Consider the following 11,473-nt stretch of genomic DNA (forward strand, 5'->3'; position numbering starts at 1 on the left):
AACTGGAGGTCCTCCAGGGTACCTAGGGCAGAGGGCTGTTCGAGAGGCCGAGCAGACCATCTGAAAAGGAGAAGCCTGGCCTTGAAAGCTGTGAAACCGCTATGCTGGTACTGGACTGCGCGGGGCGTATCAGGAAAAGGGGCTAAGAAAGACGGGACTTCCCCCTAGTGTCGAGATCCGGAACTGCAGCAGGACCTGGAGGGAGGGGCTTGCGCCGGCAGGACAAGCTCACTAGCCTGCAGCGCGGGAGCCGCCCAGGGCCCACCCGCCCTGGCCGCACCCCTCCCTCGCTGCCCCTGCGGCGCTGGGGATGGAGGCCCGGCGGCAGCCTGCTCTTGCAAACGCGGGGCTCTGAGAACCCGGAAGTTACGCCATAGGCGCGCGCCAGGGGAGCGGGAGTCCGCTGAGCTGCCGGTCGAGGTTGGTTGGGATCTGCTAAGGGGAGCTTGGGATCTCTTGGGGCCTGAGTCGGATGCAAGTTTGCTCCAGATTCAAGGGGAAGGAGTCCCCCACCTTCTTCCACTATAAGGCGAGAGGAAGAAGGTCCTCAGGACTTTAAAAAGGAGGCGGCGGTGGCAGGTTCCCAAGATCTGTCAGAGGCTGGGGAGTCGCAGCTTCCAGTCGGGGCGACGGGGATCCCTGGGGAGAGCCCAGTCGTGATCTCCGCGCCCCGGACGAAGGACTCAGGCCAAGCACCATGGCATCCATCCTGGATGAGTATGAGGACTCGCTGTCGCGCTCCGCAGTCTTGCAACCCGGCTGCCCTAACGTGGCAATCCCCCACTCCGGTAAGAAGAGGGGCGCCGATATCCCATTTCGGCACCTTTGGGGGATGAGCGGGGAGAACGGCTCCAAGAGCTTAGGGTCACCTCCGGGACTTGAATTTTGCGGCTCCTGATTTTCCTCAGGCTTTCTTGGCTTCCAGCTGGCGAATGGTGGAAGTTTTAAAGAGCCACAAGAGCAACCGCATGATCTAGGGCCTGCCACCAGGATCCTTTCTAAAGAGGGAACTGGGGCTCAGTTAAGGAAATACTTGCTTACAGGGCCGCAATTGAACTGTTGGGAGAACCAAGAATGGTATCCAGGCTTTTCCTGATACCTGATTTTGTGCTTTCCCACCATACCCCTTGCGGGGGGGGGGGGGGGGGGGGGGAGGTGATAGGTAATGAAATTTGTGAAAGAGGAATGTAGGAAGGATGATTCCTAAAGGGAATTTTGTCACTGATCTGGGAAAAATGGTGATGAAATACTCTTGGCCTTGGCTAGAGCTGGGTTTAGGGGAAATTTTTTGTAGAAAGTAGTGCAGAGTTGTCAGAGTGCTGGAACCTTTTGAGTAATTGTCTATCGAGAAAGCTGCTGCAGTTTTGTTAACACCAATGATTGAAGCAGTTCCCCAGGGCTCCCGCCTTCTTCAGGCTTCTGAAAACTCACTAATTTTCACTATTGCATGTGCAGGAAGGAGTATGGATAATGGAGCTGGGATTAAGCTAAAGTGGGATTGTGGGGCCAAAAACTGATAAAAGAGAAAGCTCAAATCAACTCCCTGCAAGACTCACCCTCCTCCCCTTCCATTACCACTGGAACTAGGTACATCCTGCTATAACAGCATCGAATATAACAGGGATTCGAAGAATCAACCACTCCCTGCTGTCAGAAGTGTGGGAAGAGCCCAAAACCCTTACAACAAACTACTTGATCTCAAACTATTTGTCAAAGTCCTGGGGGTAGGAACATGTTGGGAAAGTGTTACATAGCACTGTTGTTTCTTGGGTTTTTTTTGTTTTGTTGCCTCTGTCTCTTCCATAACTAGTCCTCACTTCTCACCTGTAGGGTATGTGAATGCCCAACTGGAGAAGGAAGTGCCCATCTTCACAAAGCAGCGCATTGACTTTACTCCTTCTGAACGTATCACCAGTCTTGTGGTCTCCTGCAATCAGCTCTGCATGAGCCTGGGCAAAGATTCACTGCTCCGGTAATCTAGAGCCCAAAAGGTTTTGAAATAGGAAGTAGAGACTATTAGCTAGGTCCTTTCTTTAACTCTGGGCAAGGGAAGCAGTGGATTTGGAATTTTGAGAATATATTCTATTTGGATCCTGAAGAGAACCAATGTAGTATAGTAGTTAAGAATCAGACAGACATATTCAGATTCCAGCTGTGCCACTTAACAGCTATGGAATTTTTTTTTTTTTTCAGTACTAAGGATTATCATTGAGTTACATCCCTACCCCCCCTTTTTACTTTTTATTTTGAGATAGGGTCTTGCTAAATTGACTAGCCCAACTTCGAACTTGCAATCTTTCTGCCTCAGCCTCTCAAATAGCTGGGATTGCAGTTGTGCCCCACTGGGCCCAGTTCCAGTTATAAGTGACTTGAGCAAGTCACCTAATCTCTCTAAACGTGGTCCTTCATCTGTTAAAGATAGCCCCAGCTCACAAGTTGGTTACACTAATCATTGGAACTATCTATAGAGTCCTGAAGTATATCTACTAGAAATGGAAATAATATATGAGAAAGGTATCACCAAAATTGTTTATCTATCTAGAAAACCATCTGGGATAAACAGAGCCTCTGTCTCACAAAATGAATTCTAGGTAGAATAATTATGTAAAATATGTAAATATGTAATTATGTAAAAATAAATAATGAAGGGCTGGGGATGCCATGCATGCATGGTAGAGCACTCCTGCGTTCAATTCCCAGTACAGGGGTGGGCAAAAGGGTGTGGTTCAGTGGTCTAGTAGTGTAGTGTAGTGGTCTAGCATGCACAAGTCTCTCAGTTTGATCCCATACTGCAAAAAATAAAAAATAATGAGAATATTAAAAGAACATTTAATGAATGTCTATTCTTGGACTAAAGGGAGATATTTTTACTCAAGCTGGAAAAATCCAGAAGTGTGAGGTGCTGTAATCCCAATGACTTGGGAGACTGAGGCAGGATGATTGGAAGTTCAAAGCCAACCTTAGCAACTTAGGAAGACCCTGTTTCAAAATAAAAGGGCTGGGGATGTAGTTCAGTGGTTAAATGCTCCTGAGTTCAATCCCTGGTACCAAATAAAAAGAAAAAAAAAAAATTCAGAAGCCAGGCATGGTGGCACACACCTATAATCCCAGTGGCTCAGGAGGCTGAGGCAGGAGGATCACGAGCTCAAGCCTAGCCTCAGCAATTTAGCAAGGCATTAAGCACCTCAGTGAGGCCCAGTCACTAAATAAAATACAAAAAAGGGCTGGGGATGTGGCTAACTGAGTTCAATCCCTGGTACAAAAAATAAAAAATAAAAATTAAAAAAAATTCAGAAGCTATAAGAAAAAAGAGATACATAGATAAATTTGTCTATCTAGATATATATCTTTGACTACATAATAATTGCTGGGAACAGTAGTATATGCCTGTAATCCCAGCTACAAGAGAAATAGAATCACAAATTTGAGGCCAAGATAGCAATTTAGCAAGACACTGTTTCAAAATAAAAGGAACTGAGAAGGTAGCTTAGTGGTAGAGTTCCCTGGTTCAATCCCCAGTAACTCCCCACAAAAAGTAAAATTGCTCTTATGATAAAACATAAGCTATAAATCAGGTCAAGACAAAAGACAAAAAAAAAGAATATTTGTTTCACATATGATGGAGTTACATCCCTGTTCCTTAAAAAACCCTTACAAATTAATATGAAAATTACAATTCAGTAAAAAAGGGAGGGCAAAGAATACCAAAAGTGGTACCCAAAAGAGAAACTTTAAAATATTCAATAATCAGGGCTGGAGTTGTGGCTCAGTGGTAGATGCTTGCCTAGCATGCCTGAGGCACTAGGTTCGATTCTCACATTGCAGATTAATGAATTAATTAATTAAATAAAATATCCATCAACAACTAAAAATTTTTTTAATTTCAATAATCATATAAGAATATTTTTAACCCTTGAGAAATACAATTAAAATAATAGCAAGAGATCTTTTTTCACATATGGTAAAATGAACTCTTGTGGACTCTCGTGTATTTCTGGTGAGGGTGTAAATTACCACCACCATCTTTTTGAAAAGTAATCTGATAGGTTATAAAGTAACTATAACTTTGATTCAGCTATCTCACTTTGGGGAATATATACTGTAGGAAAAAAAGTACCAGTTTGCAGGGGTATTGATACAAGAATATTAATTGTGGTATTATTTGTGGTAGAAAAAACTGGACCCAAGCCAAATGCCCATTAGCAGGGAAATGGCAATTAAATTATGGTTTGGCCATAAAATGGAATGTCATGCAGTTATTAGAACAAAGAGTATAGATATGATCAAAACATGTTATATGCATGTATGAAATTGTCACAATTAAACCCATTATTTTGTACAGCTAATATACTCTAGTAATTATAATTAAAAAAAAAAACAGCTTCATCTATTGACTAATGGAATGTACATGGAATATCAGTAGTTGACAAAAGCAAGTTACAAATTAATACACATACATGGAATATGAAGGCTTTTTTGATAATAACAGCAACAACAACCCATTTATGTTATGAGCATGAAAAAAGATGTTAGAATTGATTTTCTAGGTTGGGAATGACAGGTTTGCAAAGGAAATCATTACCTTTTTCTTTATACATATTTATATTAATTCTTTAGTGAGAAAAGGCATATAATTTGGAAAGAATTTAATAAGAAAAAATATATTTTAAGTGTATACCATCAAGATTATTGTGAAGATTGAGGTAATACTAGATTAGGCTCTTGGCATGGTGCTTGGTATATAGTAAGTGCTCAGTAACCACTAGCAACTCTGTTGTTCCCTTCTTACCACTGCTGTCTGGGATAAGCCTTCCAGATGCACTGGAGATCTTTTGAGCACAGGGGAAGGTCTTCTCCTTAGTGACTTCTCAGAATGAAGTGGGGAATTTCTCAGAACTGAGTGTTCTTAATAGGACACTATATTTGTTTCAGGGTTCTCTTGGGATTGCATTCAGAATTTTTGTGTTTATGTAGATTTCAGGGAAGAATGACTGACTTTTACCAGATTAGTAAAGAATTTCATCATCCAAAAGAGGCTCTGCCCTTCTCTAGATTGATACCGTGGCTCTTATTCCCCACAGCATTGATTTGGGCAAAGCAAATGAACCCAACCATGTAGAGTTGGGGCGCAAGGATGATGCTAAAGTTCACAAGATGTTCCTGGACCATACTGGTAAGTGGTGGTGGAGATCTGACAGGACCTGTGGGCCAGTCACTGCCTGGGAGGGAGGGATCTGAGCAGGGAAGGGGCCAGGAGGGGGCAGCGGGTAGAAATGGCAGCAGCCTCTAGGATGCCATATTCTGCCCTCTCCAGGCTCTCATCTGCTGATTGCTCTGAGCAGCACTGAGGTCCTCTATGTGAACCGTAATGGACAGAAAGTACGGCCACTAGCACGCTGGAAGGGGCAACTGGTGGAGAGTGTAGGTTGGAACAAAGCACTGGGCACTGAGAGTAGCACGGGACCCATCCTGGTTGGCACTGCCCAAGGTCAGATCTTCGAAGCAGAGCTCTCAGCCAGTGAAGGTGGACTTTTTGGCCCTGCCCCAGATCTCTACTTCCGTCCATTATACGTGCTAAATGAAGAAGGGGGTCCAGCACCTGTGTGTTCGCTGGAGGCGGAGCGGGGCCCTGATGGGCGTGGCTTTGTTATTGCTACCACTCGGCAGCGCCTCTTCCAGTTCATAGGCCGAGCAGCAGAGGGGGCTGAGGCCCAGGGCTTCTCAGGGCTTTTTGCTGCCTACACGGATCACCCACCCCCATTCCGTGAGTTTCCCAGCAACCTGGGCTACAGTGAGTTGGCCTTCTATACCCCCAAGCTGCGCTCTGCACCCCGGGCTTTTGCCTGGATGATGGGGGATGGCGTGTTGTATGGCTCGTTGGACTGTGGCCGGCCTGACTCCCTGCTGAGTGAGGAGCGAGTCTGGGAATACCCAGAGGGAGTAGGTCCTGGGGCCAGCCCACCCTTAGCTATTGTCTTGACCCAGTTCCACTTCCTGCTGCTGCTGGCCGACCGGGTGGAGGCAGTGTGCACGCTGACTGGGCAGGTGGTGCTGCGGGACCACTTCCTGGAGAAGTTTGGGCCACTCAAGCACATGGTGAAAGACTCCTCCACGGGCCAGCTCTGGGCCTACACTGAGCGAGCTGTTTTCCGCTACCATGTGCAACGTGAAGCTCGGGATGTCTGGCGCACCTACCTGGACATGAACCGCTTTGATCTGGCCAAGGAGTATTGCCGAGATAGGCCTGACTGCCTGGATACAGTCCTGGCCCGTGAGGCTGACTTCTGCTTTCGCCAGCGGCGCTATCTGGAGAGTGCCCGCTGTTATGCCCTGACCCAGAGCTACTTTGAGGAGATTGCCCTTAAGTTCTTAGAGGCCCGACAGGAAGAGGCTCTGGCTGAGTTCCTGCAGCGAAAATTGGCCAGTTTGAAGCCAGCTGAGCGTACCCAGGCCACACTGCTGACCACTTGGCTGACAGAGCTCTACCTGAGTCGGCTTGGGGCTCTGCAGGGTGACCCCGAGGCTCTGAACCTCTACAGAGAAACACGGGAGCGTTTCCGAGCCTTCCTCATCAACCCTCGCCACAAGGAGTGGCTGTTTGCCAGCCGGGCCTCTATCCATGAGTTGCTTGCCAGTCATGGGGACACAGAGCATATGGTATACTTTGCAGTGATCATGCAGGACTATGAACGCGTGGTGGCGTACCACTGCCAGCATGAGGCCTACGAGGAGGCTTTGGCTGTGCTTTCCCGCCACCGTGACCCCCAGCTCTTCTACAAGTTCTCGCCCATCCTAATTCGTCACATCCCACGCCAGCTGGTAGACGCCTGGATTGAGCTGGGCAACCGTCTGGATGCCCGGCAGCTCATCCCTGCTCTGGTGAACTATAGCCAGGGTGGTGAGGCCCAGCAGGTGAGCCAGGCCATCCGCTACATGGAGTTCTGTGTGAATGTGCTCGGGGAGACTGAGCAGGCCATTCATAACTACCTGCTGTCGCTGTATGCCCGCGGCCAGCCAGCCTCACTGCTGGCCTACCTGGAGCAGGCTGGGGCCAGCCCACACCGTGTGCATTATGATCTCAAGTATGCATTGCGGCTCTGTGCTGAGCACGGCCATCACCGTGCTTGTGTCCATGTCTACAAGGTGCTGGAGCTATATGAGGAAGCCGTGGACCTGGCCTTGCAGGTAAGTCATGACCCCAGCTAGGAGAGGGACCTGGAGAGCAGTAGGTTCAGAGGGTGAAGGGTTGGCAGAGAACAAGGCTAGAGGGTGCTGGCTTCCCTGGCAGAGAGGAGCTATACTGTAGAATCTAAGGACATGGACTCTGTAGAGCTCTGCCATTTACTAAACTCTGTGACCTTGGGCTAGCTTCTGAACCTTTCTGTGCCTTAGATTATTCAGCCATAATGCGGGAGTAATGTTAAGAGTTCTTTTATCTCATAAGGTTGATTAGTACTGCATAGAACTGCAGAGAAAAGTACTCAGAACAGTGCCTGGCACAACATGTGAGCAAAAGGAGAGGTGGCTGAGTTACAGTTCTCGAACTATGAATTGTAACTTGCTTTAGGATCACATGAAGTGCTATTTAACATGTAAATTCCTGGGCTGAACCCAGGATTTACTGAATCAGAATGAGGATAGTGTTCAAAAATCTGTTTTTTTCTTTTTTTTTTCCCCCTCCCAGGGTACCAGGGATTGAACCCAGGGGCACTTAACAACACTGAGCCATATCCCCAGCCATCTTTTATTTTTCATTTTGCGACAGGATCTCACTAGGTTGCTTACAGCCTGGCTAAGTTGCTGAGGCTGGCTTTGAACCCACAGCCCTCCTGCCTTAGCCTCCCAAGCCACTGGGATGAAGGACATATACCACCAAATCAGTATTTTTAATATGTTCTCCAGGTGATTTTTAAATTCTCTGAAATTGAAGCCCTACCACCATAAGTAACTTTTTCATAGCTGTGACAGGGACAGGTCACACTCCCGCAGGGTCTCCCTAGGCATCTGTCTCTCCCATAGTGTCTGTCCCGGGTGAGGAGGGGGCTTGACCGTAACTGAGTATTTCCCCACAGGTGGACGTGGACCTGGCTAAGCAGTGTGCAGACTTGCCTGAGGAGGATGAGGAACTACGAAAGAAGCTGTGGCTGAAGATTGCTCGGCATGTGGTGCAGGAAGAAGAGGATGTGCAGACAGCTATGGCTTGCCTGGCCAGCTGCCCCCTACTCAAGATTGAGGATGTGCTGCCCTTCTTTCCTGATTTTGTCACCATCGACCACTTCAAGGAGGCGATCTGTAGCTCACTTAAGGCCTATAACCACCACATCCAGGAGCTGCAGCGAGAGATGGAAGAGGCCACAGCCAGCGCCCAGCGCATTCGGAGAGACCTGCAGGAGCTGCGGAGCCGCTATGGCACTGTGGAGCCCCAGGACAAATGTGCCACTTGTGATTTCCCTCTGCTCAACCGCCCTTTTTACCTTTTCCTGTGTGGCCACATGTTCCATGCTGACTGCCTGCTGCAGGCCGTGCGGCCTGGCCTGCCTGCCTATAAGCAGGCCCGGCTTGAGGAGCTGCAGCGAAAGCTGGGGGCTGCACCTCCCCCAGCCAAGGGCTCTGCCCGAGCCAAGGAGGCTGAGGGTGGGGCTGCAGCAGGAGGGCCCAGCAGAGAGCAGCTCAAAGCTGATCTAGATGAACTGGTGGCTGCTGAGTGCGTGTACTGTGGGGAGCTGATGATCCGCTCTATTGACCGGCCCTTCATTGATCCCCAGCGCTATGAGGAGGAGCACCTCAGCTGGCTGTAGAAGGGTGTCCTGTGAAGAATGGGCAGGCATGGGGAGCTGCTACTTGGCCCTCTTGGGAACGTCAGCACTGGTCTGGGCTCAGTCATCTTATGGTTGTGTTGGGGAGTGGGAGTAGAACTGTCACCCTGAGGGGTCAGGGGTGAGGGCATTCTGCCAGCTACCTGCTGTGCTTCGACCCACCTTAGAACTGCTGTTACTCAGGCTGTCAGCTGGAAAGGTCAGAAACTAGATCCACTCCCACCCCTCTCTAATAGCTCCTTTGTCCTTGTCACTCCCCACCTTGTTCACATTTTGGATTGTGAGTACCCTTCTTTCTTTGTGTTGTGGCCTCTGGACCGCCAACCTTTCTCCCTCAAAGGAAGCCTCCTCTCTGTCTGTGCCTAGGTGTACCAGAAGTGAAAAACAGCCCTCTAAGTCCTAAGCACTGGCGGGGAAGGTGACACTAATGGTGGCACTATGATGCACACTCTAGACCTCCAGTGTGAGGGGTGCCCTGGAGCTGGGGACCTCATGGAGGACAGTAGGAGATGACCATGGGTAGCGAGCATTAAACTGTCTGCACTGCATTGATGGCACTGGAGTTGATGGCTTTGTGATGTTAAGCTTAGTGGGGTGTGAGTGATTTCTGGGAGGGACTGGAATGCTACGAGGAGGCTGCCAGGGCCCTGTTGACCTTCAAGCCATGGCACATGGTCTTTCATCTGGAGATGAAGACAGGATGATCTTGTCAGATTCTGCTTTCTTCCTTGTCTCCCTCTATACTTTGACTCACTTAAGGATTATAGCCCATCATCTTAAATAACAGTTCCCTCTGGCCAGCAGGTGGTGCTACTGACCACAGAATCCATTCAATTCAATCAACTTGGAGCATTGGTTTCTCAAGTCATTGGTATCCTCATCTGTTCCCTCCCTGGTGGCCCCAAGAATTTTCTGGAAATCTGCACTGACTAACCATAATCCTAAACCTCTTGTTCTTTCCTCCACTACCCTACACATGCAAAATTTTACTTACCTCTGCCAGCTTGGATCCCTGCCCTTGCTGTTTGACTTTGCTACTCCCACTATCCATGGCATTTGGCTTTGCTCCTCACCTTGCTCCTGTGACATGCTGCTTCCCCAAGATTATACTTCTTAGTTGGAGCTGGAGGCTAAATCTTAGGGAATCCTAGAGCAGGGCCTTCCAGTGATAGCAGCTCAGCACCTTTTGCTCAGTGGACAGGTGTTCATAGTGCACTGCTAGACTCTGTGAGTGTGATCTAGCTGCTGGGCTGTATTGGAACGAGATAATGTGTTCCTATAAGCATGCTGGAATCAAGCTCACCTGACTGGCAAATGTTCTCTTCTCCACCCTAATCCTCTCCCAGGAGTTTTATCTCCTGCAGTCCTGGTTGAATCACCCTCCTGAGTTCCCTAACCTCTAGAGTAAGATCTCTTCATAGTCTCTGCTGACTGAGATGGGTGAAAGCTGCTCATTTGATGAGTCCCAGGCTCCCCAACTTTCCCCAGAAGCAAGAGTTGGAGCAAATAGAGGAGAGTAAATTGAGGCGGGGGGAGGTAGCAAGCATCCTCTTCTCTTTGTACTGTTCCAGGAAGGTTTGAGGGGCTGCTGCTCCTTTCCCCATGTAGCCTGAGGCTCCCTCACAGCTAGATGTTACTAAAGGAGGACTCAGGGGATTCCCTTTTCCCCACCATCAGTGAACACAGTATAAAACCTTGATCTGCTACTGGTGTGGTCAGTTGCTTACTTAGCTAAAACAGCTTGGAATTTCTTTGTACATGATGGATGCCTAATACATGTTAGTTAAACAAACATTGCCCTATTGCTCCCTACTCCCAGAGGGCGTGGCTAAAGCAACCTGGGATGCCCCTGCCCCTTCTGTCTTCTAAGTGAGCCCATCTGGTCTTCGGCTTTTTCCTCTTTCCTGGGAAAAGGCCCCAGGCTTCTCTGGCACGAACAGAAGGGGTTCCGGTGAGTCAAGGCAACGGGAAGCTACAGCTTTTAGATCCCTGGAAATCAAGCAAGGCCTGGAATGGAGCGCAGAGAAGGTCCTCAGAGCTTTGGCCCTAAGCCTGAGGGAGGGCCAAAAGCGGTGGGGGGGCGGGGCACCGGGGGGAGCAGCTGTGTGGGCAGGGGCCAAGATGAATGAGCTGCTCCTGGAGCGGTCACTGGAAATAGGAGGAGTGGCCCCAGGCAGTGACGCTGGGACTAGGGCAGGAGGCCTGTAAACAAGGAAGCCACCTGGGGGAGATGCAGGGCGGCCACTGGTCCTGGAGAGCAGGTGCTTCCTGAGGCCCGCCCTTGAGAGGGCCCTGGGGGCCGCTCGGATCGGTCGGCCTCCGGCACTAGGAGGCGCTGTCTACTGGCATTCCAAACCCGCCGCTCCCTACCAGAGCTTCTGGGGGAGTGGCCAGCGGAGGGTGGGCCCGTCTGGAGTCCCTGGCCTCGCCATCCTGTCCTTCTCCTCCTGTTCCCTAGGCAGACCAGCCAAGGGCACCAATCCTGTCACAGAGACGCGAGGCTCAGCCTGGCCATCCTGGGTGTGAGCTCATTCTTCCCAAGACCACCGATTCTCGGGTTCCTGCCCCTCCTCCCAAGGCTCGGGTCGCTGGCTGGGGCCTGGCACCAACCTCATTGGTTGGGAGGGGTCTCTGAGGCCACCAGTCTGCAGGCTGCC

At 49.4% G+C, this 11,473-nt stretch overlaps 1 protein-coding gene across 1 annotated transcript; it reads left to right on the forward strand.

Annotated features, from left to right (window-relative positions):
- The first annotated feature begins 280 nt into the window (after positions 1-280).
- Positions 281-10,522, forward strand: VPS18 (VPS18 core subunit of CORVET and HOPS complexes). Its single transcript, XM_079129015.1, has 5 exons — positions 281-788; positions 1,831-1,972; positions 5,082-5,173; positions 5,315-7,185; positions 8,073-10,522. Exons 1-5 carry the CDS (start codon positions 698-700, stop codon positions 8,796-8,798), a joined length of 2,922 nt encoding a protein of 973 aa, XP_078985141.1. The 5' UTR covers positions 281-697; the 3' UTR covers positions 8,799-10,522.
- The last annotated feature ends 951 nt before the right edge of the window (positions 10,523-11,473 follow it).

The sequence above is a fragment of the Sciurus vulgaris genome, assembly GCF_902686455.1.
Source record: "Sciurus vulgaris genome assembly, chromosome: 2".
Lineage (NCBI taxonomy): Eukaryota > Metazoa > Chordata > Mammalia > Rodentia > Sciuridae > Sciurus > Sciurus vulgaris.